Here is a 16,710-nt window from a genome sequence, read left to right on the forward strand (position 1 = left end):
TATTTTGAATGATTGAATGAATGAATGATTGAATTTTTTCGCATACAGAGGAATATTTAAAAATCACAAAAAATATATTTTAGAAATTCGGTCAGAAATCTGTAAAAAGGTGGCTTAAATATTTTCCTTTGGTACATAACTACGTAAAGTATTCGTTTTCCCCTAGAAAATTGTCAGAAAATATGTAATTTTGAAAATACAGTGGAACTTCTCTAACTCGAATCACCATAATCCACAAAAAAACTTCGAGTTAGAGAGACTTCCGAGTTACAGAAGGTTATTTGTATGAATTTTGACTTCTATTGCCAATTCAATGGTTCGAATTATGGAGAACTTCGAGTTAGAGCAGTTCGAATTATGGAAGTTTAACTGTATTCGAAATTGTTAAATAAAATATTTTTTTTTAAATAAAAACAATTTTTTTTTGAGATTTTTTAGAATTTTTATTTTATTTTTAATTCAAATCAACCGTAAAAATATTTTTTTTAATAATATTTCTAATGTAGATGCCATAATATCGCATGAAATATGTGAAGTAATGAGTGCAATCCAATCAGCGACGAAAACGCTAGCATAATAACTGCGTTTCCATAAACGTTACCACATATGTGGATGCCACAAATGTTTCGCAGAAATACACAGTCACCGGCACTGTATATCACAGATAGAGCAACATAATTTCACATAATCCACACAAATCCTTCGTGACGCGCTCTAAGCAGCCCACACAACGCCATACGCACTCCACTCCACACACCTCATCTCACCACATCACTTGGCATCGTTAGAGCGCTTGCTGCCTCAACATGCACACATTCAATTTGGACACACACGCCTTCGCTTTGGTTGCCGTTAGCGCTACTTACCTGCTGTTTGCACTGCACACCTTGGCCTACAACGTAGACACATTGACGCCCGCAGCCACCAGAGCTGCTGCTGCTGCAACAACAAACGCACCGCTTATCACAGCGAAGCAAAGGCGACAAAATCACACCGCACTGCTGGATATGTCGATCGGCATTGCGGTCGATCCGCAAGTGAATGCAACTGTGATGGCGATGGCAACGCGGGCGTTGAAATCCAGTGGTGATGGTAGTGGTGGTGGTGGTGGAATTGTCACCTTTGGCCCTGACAGCGGATATGTGTACGAAGACCGGCAAGGTCATGTTGTGAAGCGCGAGAACATCGAATACGATTTGACCGGCTTGCGCGTGTACAATGTGGGAGTGCTGATGGCATCGCACTTGGGTAGGTTTGCAGGGGAGGATGGGATAGTTTATATACGACTATGGTTTGATAAATCAGTGATTTGATGATACTAAAAATTTTCTTAAATATTTATCAATTATTCTACATTAAATTTCTATGTCAAGACTCGCCTTTCGATCTGGAGCGCTGTGGTCCTGCCGTGGACTTGGCATTGGATGTAATCAATAGGGAGTTTTTGAAGCCGCATAAAATCAAATTGCGCAAAGTGCAAGCAAGGTGAGTGAGTGCAAGTCTTACAAAAAAGCCAACAACACACTCATACATATACAAATACAACACAATTTAAGTGGCAAAGCAATAAAATTTGACGCGCAACGCTTTTAATTGGCGCTCACTGCCAGAAATTAATACTAAGTGAGCTTGCTTAGCGAGTAACGTATAATGATGACGCGTATCTTCGGGTTGGTCTCCACACAAACAAATAATGTACCGTTAATGCATGTAAAGCAGCGCAAATTAATTGTTACTCATACGTCCCGTCGCTCAATTCAATGTAAATTTTGTATTGCCATTTGGTTGCACATTTAAATCGCAACTACCGAGTGTTTTACTGACATTGCAAGTGATTTGTTGCTCTTTTATGCTGTGGCATGCTTAGTTGCACGTAATTGCTAATTTTATAATTGGAAATTTGTAGTTTGTTGACATGTGGCCTTCAACAGTAAACTGCAGAGCTTCTGATCAGTGCCGGTAATTGGCTCTTAATGAGCGCAATGGCTGTTTGACTGCAGAAATGTGTGAATGACTGACTACAAAGAAGTTGCATTTAAGAATAGTATTGCATTAAATGTTTTGTTGTTAAAAGTGGAATACAGATTTTAGAATGCTTTGAAAACCGATTTACAAAAACAAAATTAAAATCAATTTATTAACAAATTTATTTAAGTTCAACTTCATAAATTATATTTTCACATCCGTTTCATAATATTCCAATTTTCTGCTCCGTGCAGTTATCCTTCCTGTTCTGGTGCCAAGGCCCCAGGTTTGGCTGCAGACATGCATTTTAAAGACGATGTCATAGCTTTTATTGGACCTGCTTGCGCATTTGCATTGGAGCCGGTAGCGCGTTTAGCGGCCTATTGGAATTCACCCATCATCACCGGTATGGGTGATCAGGTGAGTTAGCACTATTGATGAATATATGTAGAATTTGAAAATATCGAATATTAATAAAAACGCCTGAATTTCAATTCTATTAATATGAACGCTTATAAAATACATATTTATTTACAAAAAAAGTTTATTTTTATAATTTAAAAGCACAAAACAGGAATTATCTAAAGCTTTATTTCAACAAGTAACTCAAATGTTACTCATACGCACTGTATACCTAACGCCAATATATGTACAAAATAATATGAAAATTTTAAACCAAAAGTAATATTTTTCAGATAATTAATGTTAAAAATATTAAATTTATTTACTTTGAAATTTTATAATTTTTATAATTTCTTTTATCCAAAAATTTAATAATTGTTTCTATTAATTTTCATATTTTGTGTATATTAACATTTTATATATTCACATTGTCGTAGCAAAAGTATTGAATTTGATAATTCTAAACAACTATTGATATTTACTTTGCCCAATTTCTAACGCAGCCACCATCCGATGACGAATTAACGGTAACCTCAGGTATCTTAGGAAAAATTCACAAATGGAAAAACGAGAGTACGGTAAGTATTTGGGCTTAATAATGTCGTATTACTTAGTAAGCGTTGCAAAATATTGAAATTTGAAAAAAATGTCCAGAATTTAAAATTTTGTTGTTGTAAATTAAGAGCTCCTTATGGTATATTATTTATATGCACGTAGGTAATGTGATTCTTGAATGCGAACATATGTGAGTATATGTGATTATACTAGAGTGGTGCTGCAATACACTTGCAACACTTGTTGGGTAAAATATAAATAAATATAAAAATTACACAATATTCCCCACTTAACTGATCACCGATAATATTAGAGCCTGATCTAGAAGTTGTCCATATAAAGTGATTGATTGAAGTTTTCAATTAAACCAATATTTTTAAACTGATATATAATTATGCTAGGTTAGGAAATGTAGACTGATCTTCGAGAGGGAGATCAAGTCCTTTGAGATGCCTAAAATACTGGAAGTAGATTTAAGCCCTCTTGTATCGAAAAAATGCCTTCAAAGCAAGGGAAATCTGATATCTAGAATGTATGTAAATTAATCAAAATGTAGTGAAAGTGAAGTTAACCAGTATTAGTTAATACGGTACAAATAAATCACAAAAAATATTTAAAAAAATAGAAAAGATATACCAAAGGCTATAAGATTAGAGAAGTAAAAAACAAATGAAGCATTTTTGAGAGACTGTTTTGAACTTTGTCATCACTTAGTTCACTTTTAATTAATGAAGTCTCATTCATTAAGCAAATTACTTATTTTCAATATGCAAATATTTTTCCATATATCATTCAACGGTGCTATACATATATATATGTATATATCCTTTTGAAAATAGTATTATTTTCTTTGGAACGCACCAATATTAAATTATCCAGGAATAACACACTCACATATGAAAGTGTTTTGCACAGCAATCTATGCGCACTTAATGTGATATGTATGTATGTACCGCCTGTGTATGTGTTGTAGAAGAGAATTCATTAATCGCCTTTGATTTTTATTTCAACTCCGCTAGCAGCGATTTCCCAGCGGTGAGCGCTGGCACATGCTGCGGCAACCGCTATTTGTGGTAATCTAACGGCAAGCGCTGTCATTGCCATGGTCAGTGTCACTCAGCAGAAGTCAGCCAGCTGCGAGCGCTACAAAGTTGCCAGCCAACTTAGAAGGCCACCAACCCACCATCCACCACGCCACCAAGAACTCTGCTGACATTGACATTTTGCAATTTGTATAAAACAAAAAACAACAACAACAGAAAAAGAAAAAAAAAAATAGAAAGTCAGGGGAAATGAGGAAGTGAGATAAGCAAAAGAAATAAAGGGAAGCGAACTGTTTGTTGTTGGGCTTTTGGGATTGTTTTTTTTTTGTTGTGGTGTTTTTTAAATTAGTAGCGGCAAACCGTTAGTTTTTGCATGTGCGCACGTGTGATTGAAGAGTTGCAAAAAGAAGAGTGAAAACAGACAATGTTTGTTGTTGTTGCTTTTCCTGTGAAGCTTCTTAGCTTCTAGCTAAAGCTAAGGTCACCTATTGCCAACTTAAGGCAATAATTTCCTGTCTTCGAAGTGCACGCAGCAGCATTGGCTTTGCCACTGCCTGTCGGCATTAACTAATTTAGTTTATTTAGTGGTTAGACTGAGTATTTAAGTATTTTTTAATTAATTAACTTTTTGCAGTCTCCATTATAAGTACACTGACTCAAGTGGCATTAGTGACGGAGGACTCTTTTATAAAAGATAATATAGACAGCAAAAAAGTTTGCATGCAGGCAGGAGTATATATATACAGACAGACATATATGTATGAATTTGTGCTTCTGTGTGTCTTTTCAGCTCTTTGCTCCTTTGCAACAATTAAGTTGTAATTTATTCAGCTTTCATTGCATTCCATTGTATTTGTATTCGAATGCTTGTAGAAGTATCAACAGGTCGTTTGTGTAGACAATAAGTGTGAACGCAAACGATTACTGTGATTATTCTAGACACGACAAAATTGAGGAGTCAAAAACCATTGTATTAAATGAAAAACTAACAATTACTGATGTCAAAGCTAGCAGGACTTTAAGCTCTTTTTTCGATCATATAAACAAGGTGTGTTCAAAAATTAACAGGAATTTAAAAAATTAAGGAATTTAGATTTTATTATTTTTTATCATGTTCATATCCTTATGATGTTGTGCCTGGCGATTTTCGTTTGTTAAAAGCTCACACTTTGTTGCTTGTTCGAGAATTCTTGGCCAAAAACAATGTCCACGAGAAATCGCCGAAAGAGCCAAAGGCATTCCCAAAATCGAGTTTGAAAAGTTTTTCGACGATCGGAAGAAGCGTTGGCATAAGTGCATATTATCGATTGGGGACTATTTTGAAGGTTGTAAAATTAATGTGGACGAATAAATAAATATTTTTTCAAAGAAAACAAGAAACCAAAATTCCTGTTTATTTTTGTACACACCTCATATGCAAACATCCGAATTTCTACTTAAAATTGTACGAAATATTTCGCTTTCCACATGTGCCTGAGCTATAACACAGCTTGCGGCAGTTGGAAGAATTATTTGATTAGAGTTCAGTATTAGTTATCTTAAGATGTTAGATGTGAAGCTGAAAGTTGTCGTCAAATGTAGCCTCTAGCTACTTCTTGTCAGCCAGCCAACCAGCTTTCGACAATGGAACTTTTATATTAAAATGTACTCAAACACACACATTATATATGTATGTATGTATACACGAACTCAAACTCAACAAGAGCAAAATAAATAATGTTACCGATTACGGATATGATGCATGATTACACCATTGTCAGAGCAATTGGAACTATTCGCCATGAAAAAGTTTCTTATAAAGGTTAATCTCCATTTGGAGGCAGGTAGGACACCTTAACTTCAGAGCTGTAAGCATCTAGGAAACCCTTAAGCGACAATTATAAAATACTTTGAAAATATGTGGTAAAGGCATTACTTATGAAGGGTCTACTTAATCTTTACAATATTGAAGGCTTCTTTATTTAAGTCCCTTCAGTTGATCTACAGGATTATAGAAAAAATGATTTTTAATTACGAAAATGACTACAATCGTTCGAAAATAGCAAATCACTTACTGTCACACTAAATCAAAAATCAAAAAAATCCAATATACGTGTCTAAATATATGGGTTCTATTTTGAAATCCCATATTAAAGGGTCTTCAGATATCTACCATTTAGTTTATTTTCAATAATTTGCAAGTAAATATGAAAGCAAGTAAGTAATGAAATATAGTCGACCTCTACTAACAAAGGCGGGAAACTAATAAAAAAAAAACAAACATTAAAGAGAAACGATACAATAATAAAAACTCATAAAACATAATTATAATATCTATCCGTATTCAAATTTCAGGGCATGTTCAAAGACAAAAGCAAATATCCCACACTTACACGCATGTCATATTGTCAGTGTCGTCTTAAATTGGTGTTTGCCAGCATTTTTCGTCAATTTAAGTGGAAACATGTGGCATTGATCGTCGACCGCTCGGACCTTTTCTCACTAACTGTGGGCAAGAATCTGGAGTATGGATTGCGGCAAGAGGGACTACTTAGTTTTGTACGTGAGCTGAATGGCAACGAGCAAGAACCGTATGAGAATTACTTGCGGGATGCGAGCATGTATGCGAGAGGTAAGTGGCATAGTTGCAGACAATAATACTTCCATCAGATAGTTAGAAGTCATATGAATATTCATTTGAGACTAGCTGACTCCGCAGTCGTTGCACTGCGTGAAATTATTTGCTTTGAAAACAAAGTTGAATTTGTATTGTGTTGGAAAACATTTATTTGCGATTTTTCTAAGTATTTTTTCAATGTAACTCAGCTTAATAAACAACATTTTTTGTTTTCTGTTCCGGTGCGTAAATGTACAGAGAAGATGGTTTTTCAACTCGTTAATGAAATTTATGCCACACACCTCCAGCGACTGTCTTTGAGACCTGTTGATTGTCATCCCAAATACAAGTCTCGTTGGAAACTGAATACGTTTGAACTGAAATGACAAATCGTTGGAACTCAAAGAAATTCGTGGAATCAAGCATTCTGCCCCCTTGTAAGTCCCTTTAGCAAATTCTTGCAACTATTACATTATTCGATAGCTGCTTGAAGATTGCGAAGCATAATAAATGACAAAGCATTATAATGACAAAGAATTTAGAATTTTCACTGGATAATTCACAGCTTCGTCTTCTTTTTCAACATGATCGATCGATGTGTATGAACACAAATCTCCCGGAAGTTGACTTTAAGTCGTATAGATTAAATCATCGACATCGGTATTTTTGGCATTTAAAAATCTACGTGCACTCAACCAATCGTAGTTACGATAAATTTGGCTAATGTTCGCATTGATTTCAAACCATTAGAAGTATTAACCAGAATTTGCCCAGTTTTTTGCAAATCTTCTGCGGTGCTTTCCTGTTGCAGGAACACCCGCATATTCATGGTCAATCATATGGTTTTCGCGTGCCGCCACAAGTACGATGACTTGAGACATGCGTTCAATTCCTCCGCCGTTGTTGATTTCGAAATAACAGAATGTGTTTGTCAATAACAGTATCATTACGCCACCAAAGCGATGATTATTATTCCACAGATCTTTCATTGTTCTGTCAAGTGCTTCTAAATTGCGCTCATCTCATAGATGTTTCATAGAATTGCATGTTTAACTGAAGCTACAATGTCGAATGTGCCGTTCTTCCAACTTCAAGTAGCGTTGCTGCAATTCCAGTAGATGCGAGAGCCAACGTAATGCCATTTTGAGATCGTATTGTTGTTAATCAATGATATCAGAATCAATCAGGATTCCCATTTCCACCGTGCGTATCAAGAAATAAAAGTCCACCATTTCCATCATGGACAGCCTTAATCAATTCATCATAGGTTGTCTTTTGCTGCTCATTAAATAATGGAACATTTCTTTATACTTGTTGTTCCAAAGCTATTCTGCCGTATGCACGATTCAGTACATCTCTAATTTGACATTGTAGATGTCACCGTTCATTTTCAATTCTGAATTCTCTGTTGCCACTTGCCAATTTCCGACTAGGCCGAATTGTTTTTTTTTATAGATAGAATGAAAAAAAAAATGTATGGAAAAAAGTCACTTTTTGGAATTTTACAATTTTCCAACTGAACCTTCCAAGATCCACAACGAACAACCGCTGAACATTTCATCAAGAATGGTCCAACCGTTCTCGATCCTTAGCGTATCTAATCTTGAACCGCTTTCGCAGCGCAAGGAACGGAAACCTTCAAAGATAAATAATTTCCCCCGTTTTTTACACATTTACCACTGTTTCTTCGCTCCTGATGCTATATAGCCTATAGCCTTCCGCGATAAATGGACTATCCAACACAAAAAGAATTATTCAATTCGAACCAGTAGTTTCGGAGATTAGCGCGTTCAAACAAACAAGCTCTTCAGCTTTATAATATTGGTATAGATAATCGCCTTCTTTAATTTATGTTCAAAAAACTATTGTCTACTAAAAAAGTCAACATTTTGTTTGAGAAGTGCTTTCATTGCCATTTATGCCTTAATATTGCTTTTAAGCCTCGGATACCTAGGTTATTGTTGTCTTGGAACCGCAATAGACCTCATTTAGTCTTTAATACTAGAGATATTATTATGAAAATCCCAAAAATATATTTTTGTTAATTTCAGTGGTTATTTTGTCATTACGCGGCATGTTAGTGCGTAAATTTATGCTTGCCGCCTATTCACTGGGCATGACGAATGGCGATTGGGTGTTTCTGGATGTGGAAATATTTCAGGTATCTAATTATATTGTTCTTCTATTATGCCTCAACTATAAAATCACTATGATATAGAGTTCCTACTGGGGTGATCACGATTGGGAAATGGGCGATGCGTTGGATAATCATGCACGAAAGGCCTACGAAGCGTTGTTGCGTGTTTCGCTGCTGCAACCCACCAATCCGGAGTATCAAGGCTTCGCCGATAAAGTGCGCGTAATGGCTAAGGCTTACAACTATTCCTTTAGCGATGGGGAAGAGGTGCATTTTTTACTTGTTTGCGACATTTTATAGACATGTGGTTATTTTTAAACTATAATCTTGTTTATTTTCTTTTGCCATTACCAAATGTTAGGTTAACTTCTTCATTGGCGCATTTTACGATGGTGTTTACTTGCTCGGCATGGCCTTTAATGAAACCCTTAGCGAGGGCGGTGACATACGCGATGGCATGGCTATAACACGACGCATGTGGAATCGTAATTTTCATGGTATAACTGGTCATGTGCGCATAGATGATAATGGTGATCGTGATGCCGATTACTCTATATCCGATTTGGATCCGATAAATGGCAAATTTGAGGTGGTGGCGCATTATTACGGACTTCATCGGTAGGTTAACGAACTTCTAACTTTTCGTTTAATGATATCTGAACCTAATCTATTAACAGCGAGTACTCAACCGTGGCTGGTAAAAAAATTCACTGGCCTGGTGGACGCGAAGGTCCACCGCCGGATGTACCGCGCTGTGGCTTTTTGGGCAATGCGCCGGAATGTCATGGCAATGGTGAGTTTTTGTATTAATTCTGGGTTATTAAATAATATGTATACATTACTTTCGTAGAGTTAATCATCATGTATGGGACATTTGCATTTGCGATTTTCTTCGGCTTTTCTTTCTTGGTGGTTTATCTCATGTGCAAGTGAGTTCCTCAAATATTCATTTTGGAATAATTTAAGAGCAATTTATTTATCATTTCAGACAAATGAAACTCAATAATGAACTCAACAATATGTCTTGGCGTGTGCGTCCGGACGAGGTACTACTTGAGGTGGGACGGCTTCACGGTAGCAAAGTTGGTCTGCAAAAGCTCAATGTGGAGGTCGGTATAATCTATAATTTTTCGATTACATCCAACAACTTTTACTTGTTTCCGTCAGAACTTCTCACTACAACAATATGATATACATTCCGGTCGTGCCTCCATCGCCAGCTGCACTTCGCTACCACTGACGCAGGTTTTCACCACCATCGGTATTTTCAAAGGTGAGCGCGTTGCCATTAAGAAGATACACCGCAAAAAGGTCGACATCACACCGACGCTCTTGTGGGAGATCAAGCAGGCGCGCGATGTTAGTCATGAGAATACCGTACGTTTTGTGGGCGCATGCATCGATTTGCCACGCCCTACAGTGCTAATATTAACAGAATACTGTCCGAAAGGCAGCTTAAAGGATGTGCTCGAAAACGAGGCAATACAATTGGATTGGAACTTTCGCATGTCACTCATACATGACATCGTTAAGGGCATGGCTTATCTACATAACAGTGATGTGCAAGTGCATGGAAAATTGCGCTCGTGTAATTGTCTAATTGATGGTCGCTTCGTGTTGAAAATCTCAGATTTCGGTTTGCGTTCGTTGACCACGCCATCGGAGTTCGTAAAGGATCAGAATTATTTTAATAGTAAGTTTTGCAGTGATATCTTTCAAAATATGTAGAATCTTAAAATTTGTATTTATTTGAATCCACACACAAGAGTTTCTCTGGATTGCGCCAGAATTGTTACCGTTGACCGTGCTACCCGGTAATCCGGCTACACAGAAGGGCGATGTCTACTCGTTTGCAATTATTTTGGAGGAAATTGTCGTGCGTGGTGGACCTTATGAAATGATACGCCAATTCATGGATGTACAAAATATATTGAATCGCGTCGAGGCTCACGAATCGCCACCATTTCGCCCATTTGTGGGTCAACTCGACTGTCCACCGGATGTGCTTGATTTAATGGAGAAGTGTTGGGCTGATAATCCAGAAGACAGACCGGCATTCGCTACAATCAGATCAACGGTGCGTCTAATTATGAAGTAAGTTTTCTGAATTCATTTCTCAAGTCAAATCTATTCCTGTGCTAACTTTTATGCTTCCAAAACCAAAGAGGCTTTTGTGAAAACCTAATGGATGACTTGTTGCGTCGCATGGAACAGTATGCCAACAATTTGGAAAGTTTAGTCGAAGAGAAGACCGAACAGCTGAGCATGGAAAAACGTCGTACCGAAGAGTTACTGTACCAAGTACTACCGAGACCCGTGGCAACACAACTGCTCGCCGGCGAAATGGTACAACCTGAACAATTCGAATGTGTTACCATATATTTCAGTGACATCGTTGGTTTTACGGCGCTATGCGCAGAAAGCGGTCCGATGGAGGTGGTCGCCTTTCTCAACGATCTCTACAGCACATTTGATCGCATTATCGGTTTCTACGATGTGTATAAGGTAAACGTTTAATCCATAAATAATTGGATCAGTTGAAACTATTCGCTTCTTTAGGTCGAAACAATTGGCGATGCTTATATGGTAGTTTCTGGTCTACCCGAACGCAACGACGATCATGCACGTGAAATAGGTCTAATGTCACTCGCCATCTTGGATGCTGTCAAGTCGTTCACCATACGTCACAAACCGGATTATCAGCTAAAAATAAGAATTGGCATACATGCGGGACCAGTTTGTGCCGGAGTTGTGGGTCAAAAGATGCCACACTATTGCCTTTTTGGCGATACTGTTAATACGGCTTCGCGCATGGAGTCAGCGGGATTACGTAAGTTTAATATCGAGTTAGTTGAAGATGTGGTTCTGTTCAATTATACACTGATGTTTTTTTCTCATCCGCAGCGCTGAAAATTCACGTATCCTCAGCGGCTAAAATGATTTTCGACAAATTTGGCACTTTCCAAATGGAATTACGTGGCGATGTGGAACTAAAAGGTAAAGGTACCGTGACCACTTATTGGCTTTTGGGTTGCACCGAACCGGATCCACGTCCACCAACGCCACAAAAGAACAATAACGGTGAGGTACCATTCCCCATACTCTTTCCAGCGATTGGGAAATAGCTCTCAACAACTGAAGAGCAAGAAGGTGGGAACTCTGAATTTTGAAAAAAAAGCTCAATTGTTACCTGTTCATCGCATGGGTTTATAGACACAAATTTATAAGTAGCATTAAGTAAACAATTGTATAAATATATGTACTTCTGTTGGAGAGTTAGTACTTCGACAGCTCTACTCCAATTTGAATTATTCATTCCAGTACAAGTCTATATGTACCTAAAATTTTATATTATTGTCTAGTGAAATCATATATAAATTATTTTATGATTCAACTATTTACTGTTATATGTACCGTAGTGTTTGATTGTAAGTTTCGGAGTATTGAGCTTATATGGGATGAGTTCTGAAACTGTAAAGAGTCATATTTGGTTTAATGGAATCTTCATTATATTGTCTTGTATGAGGTGGCAGCGGAATACAAAGTGCTCAAGTAGAGAGTAATGGATTTTAAGATAATGGTTATATGTAAAATATTTAATACTCTTTTTCCAAGGAGTACAACAGAGAGCTCGTTTAGAAAAATATTTTCAATATTTATGCATGAGCCTGAGAGTATGGAATTAAGCTAGTCAATAAACATATAATTGTGAATGTATTTATGTAATGTCTATGTGCTGTGAAAAATATACAAATTTTAGAAATATGTACGATTATGTCAATGTTTACAAAAATAACTAAATAAAGTATAAAACTGATAGTACAAATGGATAGTTTTATAGCAAATATTTATAATATAGTGTTACGTTAGTGAGCTTTTAAGCTCCATTAACAAGTTTTTGCTTTAATTCTTGAAATAAGTGAACTTTATCTTCAAAAACGAAGAAAGCTAACATCAAACCTTCACAATCTAACCGACCAAAGTATTTTTGAGGGTTAGACCTCTATTGCTTTACTTCATTGGATCTCAAACTATCCCATTTACCTTGTCCGAGTTTATCATAGCGCGGTAATTGTTTCACGAGTTGGCAGTTGGGATCATACTCGGGCAGTTGCAATATCGATTATTTGTGATGCTCAAAACTACTAGAGATAAATAAAAAAGGCCATTGAGCCGATCGAAATTCGATCCAAGCCTATTCGCCTGGTTAATTGAAGGTATGACATTAAAGATATTTCAAGCGAAAGCTCGATGGTCAAGAGGAAAGTGTCAAGATATTTTTATTTCGCATTTCCCCAATTTGAGTACTGATTTTATACCATCTGGGAAGATTATTATTGTCTATAGATACATATAGCACAGGGGGACTGAATCTAGCCCTGCCGGGGTTGAACAATTGGATTAAAGTTTTTCAAGCTTGATTTGTCCTAAATATAGCATAAATAGTTCTGAGGGTGACAATAAAAAACATGAAAATTAAATATGGGTCTGTTATTCAAAGTAACGTGTTCTTGATAGCAACTTTGAGAGCTTTGGGCCCTGTACACCAGCCCTGCAGGAAAAACCGACTCAAAATTCCTAAAGTCTTGCTAAATTTTATTCGCCGGCTGATTGAATTGATATATAAGAAGGATATAAATGGGGGTGCTTTTTGACATAGGAATCGTACACACAAACATATATACATATATCACGCAATATGAAAAAAACCACCACTATGACGCTGTGCTTTCACCAACGAAGCTTTAAGCTTACATCATTGTGCCTAAAATACTGGTTTTCCTTCCGCCTTCCGTTTACACAGTATTTTCATGCGCTCCTTCTGCGTTATGTCCTTTGTTTATAACAATAAATAAAATATTTTTCACACATTAGTATACAGAGCAGCTGTCATCCTGTTATCCTTGCTTCGAGTGTGCTTCCTGTCAAATGACAGAGCACAGAAAATATGTAGTACGTGTAAGTTTTGGAGTGTGTGAATTTTACCAGCGTGAGAATAGTAAATATGAAATGTATAAAATCATTATAAAAGAGTTCACCCATAAAATGTTGCACAGCCGTTACGAAATGTGTTAATATACCTAAATGTATATAAAAATATAGTTTAGCTTTAGAGCTAGTGAATATACCTGCTAATTGGAAGTTCGCAGAAGAATCCAAAGTGCTTGTAGTTCAGTAGATAGTGAATGTTTTATTTCATAGTTACCTAAACCTACCTAGTAGTGAAATTCGTAGTGAAATCATGTGCATTGCGAGCCTCATAAGCTCCGGGGGCTGGTTCGGTCACCTCAATTGCAAATAAAAAAGAAGATAAAATCAAAATTTGACCTCGCTTTGAAGTGGGTGTGTGGCAAAAGGAAATATTTTTAACAAACTCACACGCACACAAACACGTACACAAACAAACATATATACAACAAACTCGCAAATACCCACCGTGCGCAATATGAAAGTGATGCGCATCCGCCACGCTAAACTCATTGTAGCCGTAGTGGTCATAGCCAATCTCATACTATTTTATTACTCCTGGAAATCGACCATTTGGAAGAGTCTCACATCCACACTCTTGCCCAGCGATGCAGCTGCGCGCGGCGCATCAGCTGATAATGAGCTCGGCGGCATTGGTGGTGGCGCTGCAGGACGTGGCGCGGGCAAATCGCCGCGTGATAAGCTCAAGAATGCCAACAAACATATACGCAAATCTATAACTGTAGTATTTCGTAGTTTTTATAATTTCGAAAATGATCTCAAAGCATCCATTGATAATCTGCTTGATATTGTGCCGAATCTGTCGGTGTTAGTGCTGCTGGAGGGTACGCCATACCCGCCGGTCACGTATGAGCGCAACATCACCGCCACCAGCGGTGAGGAGAACACTGTGCGCTTTATCAATCTCGGCTTCGATGTGCAAAAGACACCGGAGCAATTGAATGCGCTCGCGGCGATACACACCAAGTATGTGCTGTTCCTGCCGGATAGCGTGCGTTTGACAAGTAAAAATCTTTTACAGAAGATTTTGCGCGAAATCAATTCAGCCATGCCATTGGGCGCTGGCATTGCGGCCAGAGCGCCGCTCAAGGCGGGCGAGGTTAAACATCAGCAAGAGGCGCGCGCCTTGTTACCGCCTGTGGGTCCCGAGGAGACGGTCAAACGTTTGGTTATAGTGCCGTTTGCTGGCAATATGAAGTCGTTTAGCAGTTGTACGCAAATCAACTTGGATCTACCCAATTGGACGATACAATATGTGGCGGTGAACAGCAGCGACAAGTGTGACTTGGTGAGTGGCGAAAAGGAAGCGGAAACCAATATCTATACATATTAATTTAAAATAATTTCTTCCTTCACAGTACTTACAAAAGCATGCCATACTCGTGGATGTGGGCGTACTCAAGGAGTTGCCCGACCCATTCGTCTCACCTTTCCCCGAAATGTTTTACATACAGGCGAAGTTGGCTGGCATTTCTGTGAGCGCAACAATTTTATTTATTCTAACACTTTCAACTTAAGCTAACTCAACTATTTACAGAAAACCGTTTTTCCGCAAACCTTCCAAGATGGACGCCGTCTATTTGCCTCGTATCACACAAAACAACGCCGCACCGAAATGCGACGTCGCCAGTTTAAGGAACTCTACAAGAAGCTACAGATCAAACGCATCATACGACGTTCACACAAAATCATCTCGAAAAGTGATGCAAAAGAGGGTGGTGGTGGTGGTGGCTCTCATCACAATCTCGTGCTGGATACACAATTTTCCTCATCGAACTTCAGTTTGCCGCTGGTAACGGAAATCGATTTAATCGGTTGTGAGCGCACCACAAAATCTTGTGTGGGCACTGTCTACAATAATCGTCCCTTCTACATTTATTTGGACAAACACACGCCCCCATGTTGCCTTGACAAGCTCAAAACGACATTCAATCATGTACTCGAGGAGTTCGAGAATGTCGGCATACGTTATTGGTTGGATAATCAAGCCTTGCGCACAGCCATCGAAACGAATCACCTGCATCCGGATGCTTTTGAAATCGATATCAGTTTCAATGTCAATGATTTGGAGCGTTCGAATGCGATGAAGAAGTCCCAAAATAAACCATATGTCGATAATGAAGGCTTCTATTGGATCAAGGCAACGGATGGTCACTATTTTAAAGTACAATTCTCGAAAATTAATCAAATTGGTGTGAATTTGTTACCATTCGAAATTAACGGCAATGAGGTGAGACCGAGTGGATTTTTCGGTTGGAAAGCAAAAGAGTTCTCTGCAGACTATTTGCATCCAATGTCGACGGTACTCTTTTTGGGCAAAAGTGTTATGTGTCCGAATAATGTGCGCGAGTTCTTGGACTTTAAGAATGTGTAATGGCCTGATTGATGGGGGAATGATAAAGAAATACTTCTAGAGAAGTTAAAAATATCCATAATTTTTTTTGGCGAACTCTCAAGTTTTTGCAAATAAATGCTTTGAGAATCACCAAAATATACATCAGAGGCTATTTTAGAGGTGTGGCTTTTGAGATATTGGAATCAACTTATTTCACATTTAAATCTATTCATCAACGTTCAATCATATTCTGTTCTTCTACTGTTTAAAAGGTTTAGAAACAATATTTTCCTGTCAGTTCCTTTATAACTATGACAGCTCAAAGTAGCTTTTCGAAGTATTTTTCTATATAAAAACACTTCTATAAAAGTAAAAAACCACACCTCTGAGATATTAGTGAATATCGAGAGAATATATGCATTAAGGAAAAATAGAGTTAAAGTGAAATATACGTGTGTCTTTACTTATCTGAAATAAATTAATCGCAAAGATCTCTAAAGGGACAGAGGAATAACAAAAACTGAGGTTAAGGATAAAAGAAATTTAGAAGATTTTAATGGAATTGTATATAGTAAATACAAACAAATATTTGTAAAAAGTAAAGTCGAAAATACACATACATTATTGCATACATGCATACATACTTATAATGCTAAGCCAAATTAGATAAGTTAAGCGATGTTAGAAA

General features: G+C 37.5%; 2 protein-coding genes across 2 annotated transcripts; both read left to right on the forward strand.

Moving 5' to 3' along the window:
- The first annotated feature begins 528 nt into the window (after positions 1–528).
- Positions 529–12,412, forward strand: LOC105211720 (atrial natriuretic peptide receptor 1). The gene is made up of 16 exons (XM_011183309.3): positions 529–1,248; positions 1,374–1,485; positions 2,220–2,385; positions 2,871–2,945; positions 6,300–6,576; positions 8,613–8,722; positions 8,780–8,965; positions 9,060–9,316; positions 9,376–9,491; positions 9,549–9,627; positions 9,687–9,807; positions 9,866–10,391; positions 10,465–10,792; positions 10,864–11,203; positions 11,258–11,528; positions 11,603–12,412. Exons 1-16 carry the CDS (start codon positions 807–809, stop codon positions 11,821–11,823), a joined length of 3,627 nt encoding a protein of 1,208 aa, XP_011181611.2. The 5' UTR covers positions 529–806; the 3' UTR covers positions 11,824–12,412.
- A 1,142-nt stretch (positions 12,413–13,554) lies between these two features.
- LOC105211688 (ribitol 5-phosphate transferase FKRP) lies at positions 13,555–16,081 on the forward strand. The gene is made up of 3 exons (XM_011183266.3): positions 13,555–14,975; positions 15,046–15,162; positions 15,225–16,081. Exons 1-3 carry the CDS (start codon positions 14,145–14,147, stop codon positions 16,059–16,061), a joined length of 1,785 nt encoding a protein of 594 aa, XP_011181568.2. The 5' UTR covers positions 13,555–14,144; the 3' UTR covers positions 16,062–16,081.
- The last annotated feature ends 629 nt before the right edge of the window (positions 16,082–16,710 follow it).

This window comes from Zeugodacus cucurbitae, chromosome 6 (assembly GCF_028554725.1).
Source record: "Zeugodacus cucurbitae isolate PBARC_wt_2022May chromosome 6, idZeuCucr1.2, whole genome shotgun sequence".
Lineage (NCBI taxonomy): Eukaryota > Metazoa > Arthropoda > Insecta > Diptera > Tephritidae > Zeugodacus > Zeugodacus cucurbitae.

Bases quoted from the DNA above. Each gene is read 5' to 3' on its own strand.
- LOC105211688 (XM_011183266.3), top strand. From the start codon at position 14,145: ATGAAAGTGATGCGCATCCGCCACGCTAAACTCATTGTAGCCGTAGTG. The intron at 14,976-15,045 runs GTGAGTGGCGAA...CTTCCTTCACAG, and splicing joins GCAGCGACAAGTGTGACTTG to TACTTACAAAAGCATGCCAT. The intron at 15,163-15,224 runs GTGAGCGCAACA...AACTATTTACAG, and splicing joins CGAAGTTGGCTGGCATTTCT to AAAACCGTTTTTCCGCAAAC.
- LOC105211720 (XM_011183309.3), top strand. From the start codon at position 807: ATGCACACATTCAATTTGGACACACACGCCTTCGCTTTGGTTGCCGTT. The intron at 9,492-9,548 runs GTGAGTTTTTGT...TTACTTTCGTAG, and splicing joins GCCGGAATGTCATGGCAATG to AGTTAATCATCATGTATGGG. The intron at 9,628-9,686 runs GTGAGTTCCTCA...TTATCATTTCAG, and splicing joins GTGGTTTATCTCATGTGCAA to ACAAATGAAACTCAATAATG.